The sequence below is a fragment of the Corvus moneduloides genome, chromosome 21 (genome assembly GCF_009650955.1).
Source record: "Corvus moneduloides isolate bCorMon1 chromosome 21, bCorMon1.pri, whole genome shotgun sequence".
NCBI lineage: Eukaryota > Metazoa > Chordata > Aves > Passeriformes > Corvidae > Corvus > Corvus moneduloides.
Window position 1 is genome coordinate 6129297 of NC_045496.1, and position 22991 is coordinate 6152287.

Sequence of the window (22991 nt, forward strand, 5' to 3'; positions counted from 1 at the left end):
GGTTTAGCTCATTCACCATCCGGCCTGGATGGAGCAAATCTCCATACCCGAACTGGGCTGAAGGTTCACAAGCTTATCTCCCTCCAGCGTGTCTGTTTGTACAGCCCCTGCAGAGCAAATATGCTGCGTGCCCTGGATGGCCTGTCCTTCCCTGCTTCTCAGGCTGGGACTAAGCCAGTGACGATGGCCAGCTCGAAGGAGGACAAAAACCATGCTCGAGGTGCAGGCAGACAGGGCCACACCAAGCAAACACTGCGCTTCAAATCCTGCAGGGGTTCAGCCAGGGAAGAGGTGGTTTTGCTTGCACAGCTTCTAAGCAGACCATCCTGATCTCCAGGGCGAGTGGAGAAGGAGGAAGAGAAGAAGCCTTCCTGAGCGCAGGAATCACTTCAGGTACAGCTCTGGCTTCCACACAGCCCTCAGGGGACGCTGGATTTCACCTTTCCAAGGAGGCTGGTTCAAAGGAGCCTGGAAACAAGGTGTGTGGGTCCTTCCATGGGGCTCTGGTTTCCTACTGAGCCTCTGCAGGACCTGATCCATTTATGGCTCAGAGCTTGGCCCTCAGCCAGTTCAGTTCTCAGAGTAATGAGGCCAGGGGGAGGAAGGGAAGGCACTGCTGACAGCTGTGAGCAAGCAAGTTTGACTCTTATCTCTCCTCCTAGCACAGGACAAAGGGGCAAGGGCAGCTGATAAACTGTTTGCTTTAGCAGGGAAAGGGAGGCTTCCCACCATCTGACCCAGGCATGGTGTAAGCCAGATGGATTGGTGGCAAAGGGGACAATGATCAGCCTTGGTAGTGTCTCAGCTCCTGGGAAGGAAGGGGAAGAAGCTGTAGCTCACATTGCCATTAGGGCAATCTTGAGGTGAGCCCAATGGGACAGATCCAGGGACTCGATCCTAAGCCAGGAGGTCCCTGCTAGTCCTCCAAGACATTCTGTGGGACCAAATGTATGAGCCAAGGCAGACACAGAGAACAGAAAAGGAGTACTTGACAAACAACTGAAACCTGTAATCCTCTGTAATGCAGATAAAGGCTGATCATCCCTGTTTAAAACAAGAGAAAACAGAAGGCAACAATTCCTTCAAGGAAGAGAACTTAAAGCCCTTCCAGACAGAACTCAGGCTCACTACTGAAGGCAGTAAAAAGTGAGACATCTAAGTGCCAAAATTACCTTTGAATCTGGGATTATTAATTCAAGATGAGATCTGGTTCTCATTACTCCACTCAACTCACCCTAGCTCTCTCAGACAGGAGAAGAAACACATCCAGAGGGATTAAAAAGGTTTTACCTATAATAAAATATTCGCCATGCCTGACAAATTAGGCATGTGGCATTTCAAATATGCCTTAAACCTGACTCAATAATAGGCATCTTAAATGACATAAAGGAAGGAAAGACTCAAGATACAGATGAGAAAAGGTATGCAACAGAATGGAAAACCACCTATTAACACGTGCTTCAGGAAGACAAGGCAGGTACAGGGGGATGCAGGAAACACTGAATATTTTAGCAGCATTAGTCATCTTTGAAAAGGAACTGCTATTTTCTAGAAAGCAAGGCTAATGCTAAAGCTACTACTGACACCAGAGCTCCAAGTGGATGCTAGAAGGCAGCTACAAGTGAAAGATGTTCAATCAGACAGCAGCACACTGGTGCACACCTTGTTCCCAGCCCTGGTAAGAGCTCTAACTCCTGCCAGACGAGAGCATTCATGGGACTAAGCTCCAGCTCCCAGATCTCAGAGCACATGCTCAACTCCCACAGCTGCAGGATCATCAGTGGGATCACGGGCTGCACCAGTATGAGAGTTTCCTTACTCAGGAGTTCTTGCTTGTTTTACAATGCAGCCATGATTAAGCATCTGGTGGATGCTGCTAAGTCCAGTGAAGGCTAATTACTTCAAATCGTGGTAAAAAGTACTGATTAGCAATAAAGAGCTCCATAGCTAATTTGCCTTTAGCGTAAGCTCCTCTAACAGACATTCTACTTCTTATTAAGGATGTACATTGGCTTTCCAGAACTGCTGTAGATACTACACAGTGCAAGAGATTAGGAAAAGGATTTGGGGGTGTTATGCTACCCATAGCACTGTAATAATGAACCTGAGCTGCAGGTGCACACATAGCATGGGGTTTTTATGTCTTTGGAACAGTCTGCACAGGGCAAGAAGGAGCTGATAAGACAAAATCCAGAGCTGCTTTCCAGTCACAAGTTTCAGTAATTCAATAATGAATTTCAACCTTTTTTTTTTTTTTTTTAACTTTTAATGGTGAGGCCTGGGTCTGTATCATTAGGCAAGCAAGCAACAGCTCTATTGTTTCAAACTGAACTCTAAAAAATTAGTTCCACATTTCCAAAAGATGGCAAGTGGAGAAGCAATGGGCTTTGCCTATCCACCTCCCTTCAAGCTATCGTTCGGCTGGTAATTAGAGAACACTAAAATAGGGACAAAAAGAAGGAGAACTCAGATGATGAGCGGTTTTGTATTTAGCCCTGGAATATTCTCTAATGTACAATTAGGAACCATCATACAGAAACAAAAAAACACCCAAGAAGCATGATGAGGGCTGCACCGAGAGGCGTTTTCTTCCATCCTAATCACAAGGCAACTAAAAGTAAAGCAGAAAGGAACAGCTTAAAACCAGAAGTGTCTAATTTTAAGTTTTACTCTGTATTTGGAGAACCAGAAATAGTTCAGACCAATGCCAGGTCTAGATGCCAATTCAATGGGTCTTCAGAAGTTTTATTTTAAAAAAGCTGTCTGTATTATTTTGCAAAAAGACTCCCAGAAGGTTGAATCCCTGCCAAGCTAAGCTTTGCCCTCTTCTGACTTCAGACTTATTCAAAGCTGTGTAATTACTCTTTCCAGACCTAAATATACCTCCTCAGAATAAACCAGTGGAATCCTGTGTCAGCTTTTGTGAAAAGTGGAATTTTGGAAAGAGCTTCCTGAGTTCTTTTAATCCTGGAGCTGCTCATCCACCTCCAGCTTGAGGAACAGTTTTCTGCATTCCTCATCTACCATCCTACCCCTCGAGAGAAGATTTACCAGAAAAAAGAGCAGCTGGAAGATGCTTCACCATAGCATGGTGAGAATTCAAGTAATAGGAACGACGCACAGCAGGGACCCACTGCTTTACCTGTTTTTGGAGAGGCAGCAGTGAACTCAGGGAAGCCTCCAAGGCCACTTTGGGTTCAGATCTCACACACAGCTCTGGAGACAGGCAGAAAAACACACAACAAACAGACCTTAAAGAAGAGAGGTTTCCCAACCGTGATTTTAGTGCCATGGACAGACTAGCACTGTTACAGAAAGCCACAGGGCTCACTCTGAATTCAACTTGGTAAAGCAAACGCTTCTAGAAAAAGGCCACGTATACAACCCATGCTACCTTGGGCTACTGTGAACCTCTTTCCCACATGAAAACCCAGCTAATGAAACACTAGAGCAGAGATTAAAACTTCTATTTACAGACTCAGAGCTGAGTTGTGGGTATCAACCTTCCAACACACCACCTGCTGAAACACTTTTTGCCTTGCTGAAGCATTTAGAAAAGCAGATGTTTCAATCTTACTTTATGGCAGTTGCACACATAAGACAGTGTGTCATAAAAAGGTCACAGCCTTACTGGAAGGGCTGCAGCAAGAAAAAATAGTTTTTAGTATCAAATGTTTCAGCAGAGCAGTGTGTCTCAGTCTGATATTTCATGCGCAGGGACAAACGCAGGAAAACCTCAGGCTCAGTGGGACAGTATAGAGATAAGCACACACGAAGAGCTTCTTATTCAGATTTACTCCTGCTTGTTACACAGAGGGGAAGGGTAAGCTTTCCTATTTCTGATGCTCAGTCCACATGCTCATTGTTCCCTCTCTGAGATGTGGATCTGTGTCAGAGCCTTCAAGCAGAACTAATCCCCCTTGCAGCAGACCTAGTCCTCTGCACCCTCCTCCCTGGTTCACCATTGCAGCAGGAGCAGCAGCACCTTATCTGTTAAGGCACAGGAGAGATAAAGCCATTTTAAAGAGGCTGCCAAGCCAACTCCCAGCTCAGATACTTTTAAGTGCAATGAAAAACAGCCCTTCAAGGGGCCCTGACACCCACCAGCAGTGGGTCTTTTGAGGAGTAAGGGAACACAATCCCTGCAACGCAGGTACAATCCCCTCAATCACAGAGAGGGATAAAGAAACAAAAAAATCACATTATTTCAGCAGATTGCACCTGAAAGGAATCTTCTACATCATTTCTTTACACAGCTCTGCTTTCATCTGCAGAGACACTGTTAAAACATTTTCATCTAATCCCCAGCACTTCCAAAGGCTGAATTAGAGCACAATCACTGACATTCCCTTAGCTTGGCAAAGCCTGGAACAATCCTGCATTTTGCTCCAGAGAAGACAGTTACTATTTTAACCAGGTTTTCCAGTGCAAAGCTGTAGGAGAGACCTTTGGTAAGGGCAAGGAAAAATTCCTGAAAAGCCTGTTTTGAAACTGACTTTCTAAGATGCTCAGGAACCAGTATTCACACCCCAGCGTTCACAGCACACCAAAATATATCCTATCCTACTAACACAGCAGGTCCTGCTACAAACAATGCCTAATCACTGCCCGTAAAACACAGGCATTACAGAAGTGGGTGAACATACATATGCAATACAAAGCAAGTCCTCATTTAGCCATTAGCTGGTTTAGATTTACAATCCAGAACCTGCAGGTATCTTCAAATAATGGGCTTAGGACAGGGCACTTCACTGCATTATACACACTATTAAAGAAAAATGCAGCTCTGAGGCTTTGCCATCCAGATGCCTGGCAAGGAAAAGGAGAGAAATCCACAGTGAGCAGGATGCACTGTGGGCAGACAGCACAGGAACAGGTCACATCAGTAAAGCTTAGGGCTGCCATGATCCGTTTTATGTTGTTGTCAAGCTCATGGAGGCCAAACACAGGTAGGAAAGCAGAAGCAAACACAATGCAGCAATAGGTGCTGGGAAACTCAGTGGAAACATATCCCAGGAATGAGAAGCGACCCACCATATCCTTTGGGGGACATCATACAGAATCATAAAAACTAGCTGGATACACAATGCATGAAATCCTAGTTTAACCTAGAGGTGGACATATGCTTTGTAAGTTTACACAGAGGGGTTTTGCTCAGGTCTTCCCTGAGCAGAAGCACTGCAAGGGCTGCAGGGAACTCCCAACAATAAAGTTACTCTGCTGTGCCTGAGCTTACATCACTGGCCAGAACAACTGCCAACCCAAGGAGCTGGACGTCTCCCTCTGCAAACAACCCCGTATTCTCCAGCTGACAAGTGCTAGTTGTTGTTCAGTAGACATGAACAGTTATGATGGAAAAATGGCTCAGAGACAGATGATGCAGACTGTGTTACTGAGAGAACTAAGCAAGCCTTTGTCACTTGAAACAAGTCTTATTTGGATGTTTTACTGCAAGTGTTTTAAACAAGGGTTCAGCAGTAAGGTCACTGCATCTACCACCTACTCACAAAATTAACTTTTGAACTCCCAGAAAACCCATTCCAATGGCCCATGGGGAAGAAGGACACCTACCCACACCTCCCTTGTGGCACCATTTTACACCTGTTTAGTTCTTCATTTGCACCAGAGCAGTGATATGTAAAGGCTCTCAAAATGCTAAACGTGTACGCCAATGCTTTTAGAATGAAGCAATTGCACAACCCAGCATTTTTCAGGGGGAACAAGGCAAGCTCCAAAACTTTTGTAGGGCTTCACCTGCTGTCTCAGTTCTACCTCACAGCCAGAGACAGACATACATCCACTTCTGCTGTTCACTGGCAGCTGGGGAGGTGGGGAAGAGTGAACGGGAAAGGAAGAGTAGGGGAAAGTCAGCTCAGGAAATCAGATTCCACTTACGCTGTTAAGAGCACAGGCTGCTTAATCCCTACTTGACTGGACATGAGACAAATACAGGAAAAAGGATTAATGGCAAATGTACAGGAAAAAAACCAAAAAGCTAATGGAAGAAACCTCAGTCACAACTGAGAAACCAAGGTAACGAACAGTCAAGGAGGCTTCACTGGGGGACAGGGGATGATGATGACAGCACCAAGTATGTGAAAGGCAGCTGAGGAAAGAACTGGAGCAAAAACAATGAGGTGAGCGTGAAATAAAAACAAGATTCAAAGAATGATTTAGAAATCATCCTTAGGACTAAACTGGTATCTAGCAGGCAAGGTATTGACTTTTTATGGCTTTAACCTTATTTCCAGAAGAAGCCTATTTCTGTAAAGCACAGCTTTGGAACTGTGTGTTACAGTTCCCTCCAAGGCAGTGATCAATCTTGATAAAGGTCCACCAGTACAAGCCAGGGAGTGATAATCCCTCCTGGAGAACAGGGGTGGCAGTCAGTCAATCATCAGAACAAAACCTTCCAGCATAAGCATTCCTAGTTGGGTATTAACAGTTTCTCTGCAAGTAATTCAGTCACGTCTGGACTCCAGTCACATGAACCCAGACGTGTCTTTTGTAAGCGACAGACATGAAATGCTGCACCTCATGCACTATGTCCCATAGGCAAGAGCTTCCCGGTGCAGTGCAGCCCATGTGCTCCAGATCACTGCACTGGGTAGCCAGGCTCTCCAGTACATTCAGGGCTTCTCAAACCATTGGGGGTTATTCCAGAAGAAATATTTCCAACCATTCCTTGTACCTAAATCTTAAAACTATAAAGCTCCTCCTAACATGAACTATGTTAAAAATACTATGAGAAACGAAACAATGGAGGTTATTAAAAGAAAATCACATGCAGCTGGTGACCAAGTGCTACAGGAGAACCTGCATAAGGGAACAAAAATTGTGCCAAATGGAGAAAGTAAGTCACAGAAAAAAGACCCTTTAGAACTTAAGCTAAAGAACAAGTCAGATGAGTTTTGGAAGGGTAAGCAAGGGTGGAGCAGGGAGAAGGCATGAGGAAATAATTCTAGCAGACTTGGCTGCAAGCAGCAAGGGATGGGTACGTGGCACTTTAAAGATGGGACATGCCTGGCAGAGCCACTGTGCTTTAAGGTATTTGTAATTTACATTCTGTCATCTTGAAGCAAAGAAGAAAAGCTGGACATCAGGAAAACAAATCCAAGAAGGGAGTGTAACAGTAAATGCTGTGCAATATAGCTATTGTTACACACTGTGCTGAAGGCAGACCAACCCAAAGCAACACATATCCAAGGACTTCTTGCCACATCTACAGAGCACAAGCTCTTTTTGGTCTGAGGCCAGGGATGTGTGCCAGCAGCAAAAACATCACAAGCAAAGAACCACCAAACTCTTAAGCGTAAAGAAAGGAATAACTGGATAGATGACTCGGTTACTAAAACACAAGTTGGTAATAATGTGCATATTAAATGCTGAAAGACGCATTTGCTTTTTTTGAACTCTCATCATGCACTGAGTCACCACACCAACTCCTACTTCCATTGTTCCGACAGACTATGTCGGAGCTGGGTTAGCCAAGAATGAGCCATGTGCCACGCTGCCAAGCCTACCACCAGTGCTTTCCTCCCGTAAGTAAATCCACAACGATTTAATTTGTTTAAAAAAAACAGAGGGGGTCTGCCCTGCAGATTGCATTTGAGTCTGCCCAGGCCAGCCATCAGCTCCCACACTCAGGCTGTTGTATGTCAGTGGTCCCTTCTCCAGCCTGGCTCACATGTATTGTTCCCCTTGCTTTGTGCTGCAGAAAACTGGGCTACCTTGCAGTTCACACCCAGCATGCTCTGAAGAACTTATCTAACTCTGGGCCTAAATACCTCTTAGGTCTAATGGTCCACAACTACAACCACTGAACAATCAAATGTGCATAAAACAGGCATGAGGGCAACTTAACTAAGTCACCTCTTATGAACTCTAACCTGTACCTCCTGTCCAGGTTAGACTTGTTAGTTAGCCAGCTAGACTTACAGAGGGATGAAAAAACCCAAGCTGAGAGAATTCCCTGTTACTGGGGGATGGAAGGCACAGAAGGAGGGGTGTTCAGGCTCATTACCAACAACTGCACAGTAAACCCCACAAAAGTTAAAACAGGGTGAAAAAAAATCCCAACTCTTCCAGGGCCTGTTGGCCCTTTAGACAAATCACAATTCAAACTTCCCCTGTGGTTCTAACAGATCGAGGATCTAAAGCTTCAGAAGGTCCCAAACACTTCAAAAAAACTCTAAGGTTTGCTCTGTACAGATGCTTACAAGATTAAGGTAGAAGAATACACTAAATTTTCGAGTCAATACATGTTTCTGTATCACACCATGGCTTTTCTCAAAAGACTTTTCACTTCTGGTAGACCACAGATGTAAAATGAAGACTCGCCGACTATCCATTGCTGGTGTATTTATAAACTTTCTTCATCCCCTAAGTGTTAGCTGTCATTCTGAGAGATTCCAGATTTGCCTTTTGCTGACTAAACTTAAACTCCCAGTGAAGAAAGACAGCAACATGAACTCCACCAAGGAGAACTCTTATAATGTGCCTACCTCACAGGGCACAAGACATGGCTATAACTCTGCATTGCAAGAAAGCTAGCTTTGAACACAAGATGCTCTTATGAAGAAAAAGCTACTTATAAAAAAAAAAAGCTACCTTTCAAAACCAAAGAAATCAACACTTGCCCCCCACGATGAGGAAAGCCCAGACATGCATGGGTCAACTCAATAGTCCAAGGCTTTGCTGGATAGTAAATCCGGCAAATGAAAACTCAGAAGGGCATCAACACAAGACTAGGAACATCATCACTAACACAAGTGATGTGCAGAGACAAATGTTTTTGCCTCTAAGGCAGATTTAGGGCATGTGAAGACATACTGATGCCAGAATAGTTAAGAGACTTTTTTTGCCAATATCAACCCTGTTTCAACCAGAAGAGTTTGCCAATGTAGCTGTACCAGAGAAGTCTTTATAGTGCAAATTAACCTGCACATGAGGCCAAGTTCATTTCTGGAATAATTTCATTAATATCGTATGATGTAACATCACTGCAATTTGGCTCGAACATGCTGAAGAGTCTTTCAGTAAATAAGCTGCCTGAAGTCAACCCTGGTGGCTAAAAGTAGGTTTAGTTACCCAAGAGGTAACACCCAACCATGCTCAGACGTGTTTCCCTATGAGTCACTTCTATAGAGTACATATTTACTCAAAACAAATACAATACCCCAGGAGAAGGCCCTTTATATGTTAACAGCAGCTTTTTCATTCCAGGATCAACACAGGTGTTTTATGATAGCTCCTTTATGGAGGCACCATTCCACACTACAAACCAAGTCACTGGTTTTACAGACAAGGTCCAAACACGTTCTCCTCTCCATGAACCTCTGCCCCTTCCATCAATATCTATCACTGCTGTTTATCAGCAAAAAGGCCACTCAGCAGGAGAGGTCTGCAAATTACAAGAGGCTGCTGAGCAAAGCTTGTTGACCCCTGACTCATCACTGTACTAGTGGTGATGGGCTGGGACTCCTAAATCTGCCTCTCCCAGCTCTCCTTTCTCTTCTGCCCCAGTTTCAGTGTCAGACCTGGTGATATGCTGGAGTGACAGTGCCAGCAAGACAGGAGAAAAAACGGTCTGAGACACAGCAGTTAGAGCTGATTTTGCTTCTCTGGAGCCACAGCTGCAGACAAACACAATTCTCTAAGAACAACCAATACCTCATGGTGCCACTTGTCCTAACGAGAGAAAGGTAATTTCATAAATTATGTATTGTTTAAAACCAGAATATGGGAGAGCTCTGCGCTTAGTGGCAGCAGCCAGTGCTGGTTAAGTCCTTGGGAGATGTCAGCACAGGATCCCACTGCAGGAGCAGGTTTCTGAGGATCAGAGAGGCTTTACCTCCCCTGTGACTGTCACCACAAGCTGTATTCAGACACGCTCCCTTGATTCTCCCCTGCTGAGAGCAAATGACATTGGAGATGTACTGCATCACTCTAGAGGGAAAACAACATGCAGGTTTGTTTTGAAAGAACAGATGCACTTGCACTTACAGCAGGAAAAGTCATTGCTATAAACCTACATCAGAAATGGACCTTAAAGAGAACAGGAGCCACAGTACAATCAGTTACTCCCTATACAGCACAAAAACAGTGTTCAACAAAGCAGAAAGGCAGCAAATGACAGAAACAGTTGCAGGAAATACACTCCTGCACAGCACAGTTTCCCTTGCAGCAAAAGGTACTGCAGGCTACTGAAGGTACAAAATGAGCAGCACCGCACTTGAAAGAATTTGACATTTATGTAGATGCAATAGCCTGGTGTTACCAGAACAGGCCACTGACAGAAGCCAGGGAAAGCTTTCCTACAGAGAGGTTACTGCATAATTAATCTGTAACACAGGCAAGCAGACTACCTCTGCTCAGCCCTTAATGCTTAGTCTGGAAGCAGGACACTGCTCTAGCTGGGGCTGACTGGTTACAGCAAGGCTGCCTAAGTGCGAATGTTATTGCTCCATTTTGGAGCAACGGAGCATTAACAGCTCTGGAAAAATTGCTGAATTATAAACATCTTACATGCCTCCCTCATATTCTCTGACATGTAGGCACAGCCTAAGAGAGGATGGGAAGAACAGGAACTAGCAGGAGAGATAAACATGATGGAAACACAACCAAACTGGAAACCCTCTCCTCAACCGACACAGATGCAAACAAAAACCCACTGAACACCATGATGCCACACCCAACCTCACCTTTGCTGTTTCAAGCATGGATAAAGCCTCAAAGTCTGATACAACGCCAGGTTAAAAAAAAAAAAAAAAAAAAATTCTCTATGCTAGGGTTTTTTCCAGACAAGTGTTTCCTTCTTCCTCTCCTGGCCATTTGCATTTTTATTTCAATGAGCAGTATTGTCCCTTAAAGACTGGAAACAAAAGTGACCGGACAGAGAACAAGACAGCTGGAAAACATTGTCAGGGTTCACTCTGGCCTCCCCATTTTGTACTTCTCACACTCCCAACTTGCAGTTCAGGAGAAATGGAAACTCCACTGGCAGGCAGGAGCACAGGTAGGCAAGCACTGACCAGTCCTTCATGTTGCAGCTGGCTGAGTGAGTCTCTGTTGATCATTAACCCAATAGCTATTAGTGAAACATCTTGTCACAGTCATTTCATATGAAGTTTTATTCTGGAAGCAAAATGGAGGTATGTGACAACCCCAAATTGAAACCCTAAGGCCACATCCGTTTCACAGGATTTTCTATTACAGGTTCCTTCATCTGCTTGTTCATTGCAAAGCCAGGCTGGAGCATAGTGCTTGGTAATTTTTGACAGGCACTAAACAAACCTTACACTTTGTTTTCTACATTTGGTACACTGAATGGCAAGAAATGGGGATTTGCCTCACTGAGGGAAACATGCAGCTCTAGAAAGCTCCAAAATAAGCTTTAGTTGCTTATTTCAGAGATCACATTCCAGGGTAGTTACCAACCACATGACCTTTGTAGGTCTCTTAAAGCTGCATCACTAATTAGTGCTGCAGCTTTCTAGCCCTTCCAGGACAGTAAATCCACATATTCTCTTCCTTCCTCCCATGTAAGCCCTCACAGTGCTTTCAGGCTGAACGGACAGAGTTCATTTCTTATTTAAAATACAGCATACAGCAGTAAAGGTATTTTTAGCTTCATCCCATCTCCTACTACAACGTGGACCTCCTTCAAGGCCTCCTCTCACCAATGAAGTAGGATAAATCCAGCCAAACGAAAGGCATAATCCTGCTCTCTTGCCAGCTCAGCTACTCGCTATCTGCAGGGAGTGGGGCTGCTATATGCAGAACATACTGTCTCTTCCACACTTACCTCCTCCCAAACCTTTAGCCTCCATGTGCTTCCTCTTCATTTTCTTCCTCATCCCCATAACTCCACCCCAGTTCCTCATCTTGGCCTTATCCACTGAGCTACAGGGGCGACCCTTGAGAAGCACATGACAACGACATCCACGACAATCAGCGATTTCCAATTGTGCACAACAATTCCCTTTCTTGCTCATCAGATTAAAAATACACCAAACAAGAAGGCTGTTCATGCAGTGAACACAGGCACAACTGTTTGTCTAGTGGGAAGTGCCTTTCAAACCCAGGCACTAAAATGAGATGCTGAGTCCGACTGTATGGTACCAGAGGGATCGTGATGCCAAGTCCGGAGTTACAACAGCAATGTGCATCGTGTCTCCCAGCAAGTGCACTTGGCACAAAATGAATAAACTGCAAGGGGAAAAAAAAAAAAGTCTCTCATCCTGCAGGGCAGCTGGTACTGGGGTGGGCTGAAACATCCTGAAATAACACCTGAAATGATCACCTTTACAGCACGGATTACTGACATGAGGTCACAGGACGCTACAGAAGAAACATGCAGATCCAAATGTTGGTCCAGGGAACTCCTAAAGGCTTCTGGTTATTACACAGTAACCCACAGCTATGAAATAATTCCTGACCCATTTCAGAGCAGGCTGCAAGCACAGTGCAGAGCTGGCAGCCCACAGAGGATGTAGAACATATCCTGTTTGAAGAAGGAAGGTCACACACAGAGCCACATCCGCATGTCGTTGCACGGATGAGGCCTCACAGAGCTACACACAGGTGGATGCTGCAGAGCTCACCATCCCACACTGCCAGGCCTTACAAATGTGAGCTTACACATTTGCCCCAAAGTGAGGGAGGTTTCTGATCTGAGTGAGACACTGGGCTCTTTCCTGAAACACTACCAGATTTAGTTTCCTGCAATAAAATAATAATAAGAAATAAATCTGTACCTGCCTCATTGATCTAGAAACTGGTACCAGAACAACTTGCCACTAGCAATTTATGGCCTATTAAAATTCCAGCCACTGTGCAGAGAGACCACAGGCTGCTGAAGGCATACATGAATTACTCAGAAATTCAGCTACAAAGCTAGAGTCAACACTGATGGCAGCTCAAGAGCACAAAGAATAAAGAGACTGGAAGCCCTTTAAGTTTTTCCCTGTATTTCAGAAATAAATACATGTCTTAAAGGAGCAGGGCCACTCTTAACTACCTTCCCTGATTCTCAGCCAGAGCTGATGGTATTGTCACCCTGCAAATCAAGTGGGCCACAGAGCCCTGGTTTCCCAGTAGAACATTAATTTTCAATGAGTAATTTTTTTGAGCCAAGGGCTGCTTAAGTCACACAGATAAGGCTGTTGCTAAGAGTCAGCTGTCAAAGCAATGCCAGCTCAGAATCGGCGATGAGGGGGAAGTTTGAAAGCCGCCTGTATCTGAACATATTTACTGATGCTGTACACACAGCATATTGGTTACAGCGCTTTAGATTGCAGCTTCTGGTCAGCAGAGCAGCCTCTGCCTGAGCCACAGCATGCAGGACAGAGCCAGGGCATGAACAGAGACTGCTCTTTACTCAACAGGATACAGACCGTGTGGCAGGAAGGTTTTAATGTAATTCTTGTGACAGGCTTCAACACAGTGACCGGAAGATGCAAGTACGGCACAAAGCAAATCAACCCACTCCAAAGCATCTGTCAGACCCTGCAGGTGTAGCAGCCAGAGCCCAGAATAGGTGAGAGAAGTGCTTTGCAAACTCAAAGCACAACTTAAGATGGTTTGTGCCAGGGATCTTGTGGTGCTCCATCACTTCTGCAATTTTTCCAACACTCTCAACTTGCCAGAGGCTAAACCTCATCCACTGCTTCTGCTCTCACAACTTGCACCTACATTCAGCTGCATTCCTGGAATGAACCCCCTTTCTCTCATCTTTGCTGTCTAGTTTCTCTGTATTTGTTTCAGAATGCAAGGCAGTGTAGGTACTATGCTTTAATATTATCTTGAAATAGGTCATATTTTATTGTAAATCACTTCTAGGGCCTGCATTCAAATCACTTCTCCATTAACACCCCCAGCCTATTCCTGAGGCTCTGCCAGAAAGGAAGGATGTTACATGTGAAGCTGCTCTGGAACATGAAAACTCAGTCTATTGATCTGTATAATAAGAATATTTGTACATGTAGGGAAGGTCTGCATTTCCAGGCACATTCGCAACAAAAGTACTTTCAAAATACGTTATCACACCACATGCTCTAGCAGAGGATAGTCAAGCATATACTGTCCTAAAATATGGAACTGGGAGAATGTTTTAAAGCCACAACCAAGTTCCTTACTCTACTAAACTGTGACGATCCCACTGGAATCAAGAGGCAGCACTAAGCAAGTGATCCCCTTTTCACTACAGCCAGTTTTCTTCCCTCTTGGGGACTCTAGAAGAAACTATTTAGTTACCTAACCTTTGTTTTAAGGCAGACAGTAGTCAAGATTCAGATCTCAACCAGGCTGAACCAGTCTTTCAGTCTCTGATGAAACAAACAGCTAACGATTTTCCAGTCCAAAAAAGCTAAACGTGGTTAACTTAATTACCCGAAGGATCCTGTAGTGCCAGGCACAATGACTATTTATGTAAAGTGAAGTAGTTGATTTCTAACTCCCACTACCAAGAGCTGCATTCTGGAGGTGGCACAACTTACACCTTCCTTCACAAAACATTTTGAATCACCAGCCCTGCATTAGCAGGGCAATGCTTCCCTCCTTTATTTACATCCCACAGAAGTGAAAAAGTTCTGTTTATCACTAAGGCATAACGATGCTTGTTATCCCACCAGCTGCCAAAAGTAAGTCAGGTCATTTGTGCTTACACGACGATGACAGAGCCACACGGACACAAAAGCTGACCTCAGTCCACAGAGAGCTGTCAGTATGAGGTGCCTTCCCAAATATCAGTGTTTCCTTGGTTTTCTGGATGCAGCTTTACACCTCCAAAAAATAAATAAAATATGCAATGCAGGAAGTGGCCTTCCATAACTGACTCAAAAATTGCAAGGCTAAGAACATTGTGGGTTCAGGCTGCAGCACTGACATACTTGGAGGTCAGACCACCCCAACAGGGTCAGCCCTTCCCAGATCGAGCCCACATGCAAACAGGGCTGGGCTGCAGGAGACAAGCTACATTCATTGTTTCAAACTGCTGCTAGGAGTGCCAGGATCAGAAAACCAAGCTGAAATGCTGCATTTGCTTGGAAAAGCATGGTCCCAAATGAAATACAGTGTGAGGTGCCTTCAGAAGACAATGAGGAAGGTGGGAAATGCCCTCAAAGCTGCTCAACTCATACAAAACAGTCTTTCCTCTAGAGTCAGACAGGGGCTTTCAGAGTACAATCCCTTCATTCAAATCCAGAAATATCAGAGTGAAACTGTTGGCAGGCTAACAGAACAATGTAGGATGAGGTGTCAGGAGTCTGCGGATAACACCTGGCTTTCCACTTCCTTCACGGTGTGCTCACTGCCAACACAGAGCCAGAAATCACTCAGAGCCGAGGCAAAGAGCATCTGGCTGTCACTCAACATGAACTGTAAGCAGAGAGGGGGAATTTGAGTCTTCCTCTTCTGGGATACCCAAAGATGTACATGCACTTACTACATCAGCCTGTAGCTTTAGGCACTCATTTGGATATCCAGGCTCCTGCCTGCGCTGATCCACGGATGGGGTACCTCCCAACTAAATTATTGTCTCATCTCTCTAGGAAGAAAGAGGCACAACCCCCCAGAAAGCTTCAAACTGTACAAACGGTACAAAATGTAGCTGCCCACCTGCTCCACAAAAATGGTTGCCATGAATACATCCATAAGTCTCTGTGCCTGCTATTTTTAAAGATACTTGGGAGGCAACTGAATTCACTGGTGGTTGTGCTATTTAAGTATCTGGATTAATAATATCAAGGAATATACTGGTACTTCTCTGTGGTGGAATACAGCACCTGCCTGGCTTACACCTGGCTCAGATGCCTTTTCAGATGCCCAGCTTCTGTAATCCAGCAGCAAAGTGATAAACCCAGAGCACCGTAAAGTGAAACCCGTGAGTTTTATCCTCAGAAGCCCCACCACAGCCTAAGGAAACTTTACAAAGGGACAGGAAAGGACAAGCAAAAGGATATTTACAGCTGAAACTTTAGTCATTAAAATACTTAATAGCTTAATGCAAGGTCTCTTTCCACAGGAAGAGTGGAAACAGAGTACCTGCCTGCAAGAAAATAACAATAAAAAAACCTCAAACACACCAGAAAACCCAGGAGAGGAAGATCCTCGAAGCTGAATGTGCTGACAGGACCTGAACCTTTTCCAGACATCCTTGAATGCCTAAGAGCATTTAGTCTTAATGCATTTCAGACAGGTTCCCCTCCAGCCAAAAGTGTGAGCAGTCTGGGAAGGGGGTTCCAGCCCAATGTGTGTCCCACCAGACCCAGGGCACCAGGCTGTGGCAGCTACGTACGTGTAACCCAGGCTAAGCTGGACTTGGGACAGGCTGACAGGAGCCAGCAGTACAGGCTGCTGCTTCTGCCTTGCCCACAGGTCAAATGACCTTGGTGCCACCTGACAACTCATAGGGTATATCATATTCCCACCTCCTGCCACAGACATGCATGAGGTGTCAAGTAAGCTTGTTGTAAATAACCTGAAAAATTTGTCTCTGGAGGTTCTTATATAACACTCCTCTTTCCACACTACAACTACAAAAACCGATTTAGTGTTTCCTGTGAAGAGTTCCTATACCTACTTCTAAGCTCAGTTTACAGACTCTAGGTGACATGGGACACATTATTCAGATCAGTTCTCTGAAAACTCATGGTCATGAAGAGCTACAGCTCAGCTTGATCACAGCCACAGACCTCCAAATGGCCCAGATCACAGAAACCCAAATTGACTGCAGAGTGAACACCAGATTTTGTACATAAGCAGCTCACAAGAGATTACCTGCCAGACATTACAGCCTCAAACCCAATCAGTTTTGGAAGTGGTTGATTTCAGAGAAACAATCACAGACTCTAAATAACTTACAGATTTTTAACACAACACATATAGAGTATCTCCTTCCCTTTAATCTTTCCCAGTAAATATCAAAAAGGTGATAGAAATGAAGAGAGGAGCACAGAGCAAAGGCAAGGCATGACCTGGGAGCCTCTCCACACAGTAACTCTTCTGGAAATTCATCCCTCCTGAAGTTTCTCTAACTGCAACAGGGAAAAATATTTGGAAAAGGTCAAATGATTCAATACCACTGAGACCCATAACTTTTCAAGCAGGAACAGGTTTCCATGTGCTTTCAGTTAAGAGCACAGACAGGCTGGGGGAAAGGTGGCAAACCCCCCAGCCCACTTCTCCTTTGCTCGTTTGGAGAGCTGTGTATGTGTTTGGTTCGAATTACAGTTGATTTTGCTGCTGGAACGCATCTGCAACGCTGAGCAAACTGCTGAACTCCAGCCAGCTCAGAAAACAACCCACACGGCTGGCAGCACTAGCAAATCCCAGGGACGTCTCCTAGAAGCTGCTTTCAGGGACGACAAGGAGAGGGAGATGGACATTTCTCTGCACAGGCTTTTCCCGAGACACCCTTCTGTGCCACTTAATCTATTATGACTCCAGGAAGCAGAAGGGTTAATTTCTTTCCAAGTTCACATACTGTTTGAATTCCTTAGATAAGCTACTTCCACCAAACCCAAGGATCTAGCCTCAGGGGAGAACATTGTGAGGAAAAGCTCTTTTGATAGATTTTCTTCAAAAGAGAAATTAATTCAAAGTCCATTTTTGGAGGTGTTCCATGCCCACACCAACTTCTACCGACTTCAGATGAGGTTGTATTGTGCCTCTGGAAAAAAACCCCAAGCTTTGAGCACTGCCCTACCATTTCTGTTTGCAAGACAGAAATGCTTTATGCTTGCCCAATAAAATCTTCTCTCCTGAAATGAGAAAGCTCGCACACAGCACCACAAAGAGGAAAACCAGACTAAACCAGGCTTTAGCCCTGGGATAAAGCAGTTAACAGCTAGCACAAACTAATCCTGTACCTTTAAAACTGAGCAGTCACTCAGGAAAGCAAAAAAACAAGTTTTGAAAGCCACTGAAGGCTTCCTTCACATCTTGAGGCAGAAAGCAAGTCTGGGCTGTTACGGAATTCGTGTTTGCATACTGTAGGTGATAATCTGTGTACATAGTTGGAAACAAAGCAAGTTTTTATTAGCAATTAGTAACAAGAGTGGGAACAGACCTGCCTGAAGGAGTCAAGAGAAATGCCAACACAGGATGGCAGAACCTTGTAAGATGTGTAGCAGAATGATCCCAATATGACATAGAAAACACTGCTGCTCTGAAGTGGGAAATGCAATGGCATCAGTTCATCAGAGATAAACTGGGTCTTTAACACTGACAGCTTTGACTCCAGGCAGCAGTTTTCCCTTGCACAGCAATTTGCAATGCAAAACAAACTACTTCCACCCTTAGCAAGAAGAGAAATCCGGTATCAAAGAGGGAAAGCAAAGTTGGGAAGGGTTGATTTGTTCCATACAGTTTTCTACAGAGTTCAGTTTCCAGTAAGGCATGAAGGCAACACAGAACAGGGTTTGAAACAGTGTGTAAGATATTGCGCAAGGAGGGGAGGGAAAGAGAAGAGAGGATTTAATCCCCTTTCAGGGGAGTGACCTCCCGCTCCCTCCCCTCATCTCCGAAAAATTAAATCCAGCTCGGATCAGCCAACACCACCCAGGTTCAGAGTTCTCCAGCTATGTACTTCCCCTGCTCCGGAGAATGATATGGCATATGGGGCCCTACAACAGAACTATTAAAATCTCATCAAGGGGTAAGCAAGTGGTGGCCATATGCTAAACCACTCAAGGGAAGAATAACCAGGGGAAGAAGCACAGCCAGGCAGAAAGTCTGCAGGCAGGGTCTTACCTGGTAGATAAACTAGCAAAGTCTCCTCCATCTAGCAACCTGATTTTGCAGAACAGAACCCCATTGACAAAGGGGACGGCAGTCAGCTCTTCTAGAGTGAAACTTGTCTGAAACTTGAATTTCTTCTTCTTCATCAGGAAAGCCATGGGCAAATTCAGCTTGGAAAGCTCAGGAATTCCAAACAAGATCAGGGAGAAGCAGCTCACAGCACACACAGACAAGCAGAAGAAGGGCAGTCGTCCCGGGAGCACAAGCAGGGAGTAAATTCCAGTTCAGTTACAACGACAGCCCAGCTTCAAACGCACAATTCTCTTCTCTTTGGTGGTGGGATCTGGCTGTGGGATCATTGCCACGGCAGGCTTCAGGTGAGCAGGAAGAGGTCAGATTAAATCTCTGCAACATCTCCAAGGGAAAAGGGAGGGAGGGAAGATGGGTCTCAGCTCCAGACCAGCAGGAGCTGTCCCATATAGAGGCTGCAGTGCTCTGTCTTCAGCACAACCCCTCCTGAAAGTATCTCTTGTCAGAAGTCATCTCGAGTCCCTGGAGAAGCCTTAAGTCTGTGGGCAGTACACTCAGACAGCATCCAGTCTCTATCTCTTGTACAACTCTTCGATACAGGTCTTTGGGTCAGCCTTTGGGAGGGAAATGAGTAAGTTAGTTCCAGCCAGTCTTGGACTCCTCCTCCTGCTCTAAAACCTGTTTGGATGCGTAATATTCAGTCCAGACTCATTCCAGTTTGAAGAGGTATGGCCCCAATTAGCCCAGCCCCAACACCCTCTTTCCCCTTTTTGCCTAGGGCAAGCTTCACTGTTGTCATCCCCCTTGTAATTTCTGTTTTGCAAAGCAGCTCATAAAAATTTGTTCTATTTTCAGCCATCATCTTTAGAAGCAGTTCACCCAGCAAGATCATTCTAACGTGTAGTCTAACAAGAGGAAGGAAAAGCCTTCTCAAGAAATGAAAAATATGTTTCTTTCCTGTATTTCCAACCAGCCCTAAGTGTTAGCACCTGCATCTTACAAATAGAGAAAGCAGCAGAGAGGGAAAAAAACAAGCAGCCTGCTCCAGATTACACAGCATAACAACCGAATCAGGTCATCTGGCTGTCCAATCGCCAGGCCCACCGGGAATGCTGCCTTCCCCCGGCACCGGGTCTGCACAGAGCTGCGCCCTGCACAGCTCAGATCTGGGGCTGGACACAGCAATTTCGTTACACTTTTACACAACACCTAAACCGGGGAGGCAGAAGCTGATTAACATCTCAAAGGGACAAGGTTATGAACACCGGGCAGTAAACAATCCTCACTGATTCTAAGAGCTGCCTGCGTGGGCGGGTGGGTGATTAAAGACCCTCTCCCGCCCGGTGGCTGCGGGAGAACCCACCTGGCTCTGCCCGGGCACCTCCAAAGGGGTTCCGCTGTCCTGCAGACACCTCGGAGCAGAGAGGGGAGAGATGGGTCAGTGCTCCACACCACCAGCCCACTCCACGAGCACTACCTGCCTCTGCGCCCAGCTGCTGCCAGGTCTCAGCCTTGGCTGCTGTGAGGTCACAGCCTGTCCCCTGGCACTCCGGGGTCATGCACTGAACCGTATTCAGGACCCAGCTCTCTGTCTGAGCCATGCACTGAGCTGTGTCCAGGTCCCAGCTCTCTGTGTGAGCTGTGCCCAGGTCTTAGCCCACCTCCTGGCCCTCTGAACCCCGCAGTGCCCTGCAGCCCAGCCCCAGGGGCCAAGCACCGGGCCATGCTCGGGCCGCAGCCCAGCTCCGGCCCCACAGCCCGTGCACCGAGCTGCAGCCCGGGCTCAGCCCCCTCCCAGCCCGTGCACTGAGCTGCAGCCCGATCTTACGCCACTCCCGGCCTCCCATCACCAGCTGCCTTACGGGAGGTCTCAGCCCGCTTCCCAGCGCCCTCCACTGACCTGCGGCACGGTCCCGGCCCGCTGCCTGCCCGGCCCTGCCCGCTCCTCCAGCCCGCTCTTCGCACGGCGGCCGCCGCTCTCCCCAACACGGCCGCCTCTGCCCGCACTACGCCAACTGCGGCCGCTACGCCGATAGCGCAGGCAGCGCACGGGGAGAGCGACACCGCCGCGCTTCGGGAATACCGACAGCACGTAACCCCCGCCCTCCTCCCCGAGACGGGAGAACGCGAGCGGCGCCGTCCGATTGGACAGCAGCAAGGAGGCGGGCTGAGCAGTGCGAGGCAGCGATTGGTTGCTCCGGCACGGGGCGGGAAGGGAGTGCGAGGATTGGAGGGGAGGGCTGTCAGTTCGGACAAGCCCCGCCCCCTGCCTGAGGGGGTGGGCGGGAAGCGGGCTCTTCGGTGTCCCCACAGCGGGAATTGGACCGCGGGGCTTCCCGCCCCACAGGATGTCTTGGAGCCCCTCTTCAGGCTGAGCAGCCCCCAGCTGGCACGGGAGCTGAGGGGATGGCAGGGGCCTGCGGTTGGGGTGTCTCCCTGCCTGGGCCGAGGTGATGGCAGGGGCATCGCTGACATGAGACGTGGAGCTCCTGGAGTGGGTCCAGCGGAGGGCAGTGAGGATGACTGGGGAACTGGAGCATCTCTGTTATTAGGAAAGGCTGAGGAAGATGGGCCTATTTAGCCTCGAGAAGAGATGACTGAGAGGGGACCTCATTAATGTGTATAAATACCTAAAGTGGGATGCTAAGACGATGAAGCCAGGCTCAGCTCAGTGGTGCCAACCACAAGGACAACAGGCAATAGGCAGAAAGCAATGCCCAGGAAGTTTTACCTGAACATAAGGAAGCACTTCTTTCCTGTGAAGTGATTGCTCACTGGCCCAGAGAGGTTGTGGAGTCTCCCTCACTGGAGATATTCCAGAACCATCTGGATACAATCCTGTGCCATGTGCTCTGGGATGACCCAGCTTGAGCAGGAAGATGGGACCGGATGACCCTCTGTGGACCCTTCCAACCCATTCTGTGGTTCGGTGACAGATGTGGTCTCTGTGTCCTCCTGACAGCTAGGAACCTTTCCCCTGGCTTATCCCAGTGCCCAAGCAGCTTCTGGTGACATCCCTCTCATCAGTGTGTCCCATGAGCTGCAGGCACATGGTTCCTCAGGCTACTCAGCCGTGTAGCCATCTTGTCCCCACAGGATACCACAGAGTGGCTGTGGGTCAGGCCAGCAGTGCCTGGGCTGCCTGGGAGCAGGAGGGAGGCCCTGGCACCACTGAGCCCTGGGGGCAGCTCGAGGCAGGGCCTAGAGCTGGAATCTCACCCTCCACATGTGAGATGTGGCAACCAGTTGGGCACATCTCTTCATCAAAATGGCTCCGTGTTATTATGTGCTGCTGCTGTGTCCAGTGCTGCGGCTGGGATCCCTGGTTAGGCTGGATTCTGTCCTTTAAGGGCAAGCAGAACAAAATGTCTCTCCTTGTCCTGAAGGAGCCTGCAATCATCAACGTGATTTGCCTAGTTTTTAAATTTAGGGATTTGCCCAACAGCCTCTGTGGCTGAGAAGTTGATGCTCATATGGGAGGAACTGTTCTCCAAGGCTGATATGCAAATCTTGGATGAAAGCCTGGGAGTCCTTGCTATCTGCCAGGCTTTGATGCCCAGACTCCTTGCCTGTAATCTTTGCCATCTGTGTAGACGATATCAGAGCTATCAAATAATTCTACCACAATGTGAGCCTTGAAAAAAAAGAGTCTACTAGGAAAAGTACACAGCAGTGTCCTTGGATAAAAGTGAAAAATTGAATCAAGCCAAATGCATTGCTATGATTTTTGCCTACCAGGTTAAGCTTACACAGACTTTGGACAGGGAAAACATTTTGTATTGGTACAGGGAAACCATCACAGGACATACCAGGAGTTACCAGGAAACAGCAGGGTTTACAGCTGCTGTTACAGGCAAGGCTTGAATCCTTCCATCGGTTCCTATCTGGTGTTTTCAAGGCTTTGAGGCATTGCTGGAGATGGGCTGGTATTTTTTGATTTCTGTTTCCAGCTTATTGGGAAAGAGCTGAGCCTGCTAAATATTTGATATTTACCAAACTGTGATGCTGAAATACTGGAGGCATCTGAAGAATCCAGCCCTGTTCTCACACCTCTCATGCCCCAGCACACTGCTGACATGTGGATGCTCTGCTTCCATCCCGAGGTAAAGGACAAATGATCCTTGTGTGTGGTGTGGGAGGAGATTGTATGTTATCTGCTATGATTCACTCTGATAAATAACCTTCTCGAGGACTTCTCTTGTTTATAGCAACAGCCTCAA

General features: G+C 46.6%; 1 protein-coding gene across 2 annotated transcripts in view; it reads right to left on the reverse strand.

Annotated features, from left to right (window-relative positions):
* Window positions 1–20819, reverse strand: part of FAM102A (family with sequence similarity 102 member A) — a 37597-nt gene extending 16778 nt beyond the window's left edge. Inside the window, exons 1-2 of one of the 2 annotated variants that reach the window (XM_032130568.1) lie at window positions 20672–20819; window positions 18754–19385 (exon numbers count right to left, since the gene is read on the reverse strand). In XM_032130568.1, the coding sequence (XP_031986459.1) occupies window positions 18754–18899 (146 nt within the window). In that variant the 5' untranslated portion in view covers window positions 18900–19385; window positions 20672–20819. Of the gene's footprint in view, window positions 1–440; window positions 461–18753; window positions 19386–20671 lie in introns of those variants that run through there. The other variant, XM_032130569.1, reaches the window with a different exon arrangement.
* Window positions 20820–22991: the final 2172 nt, after the last annotated feature.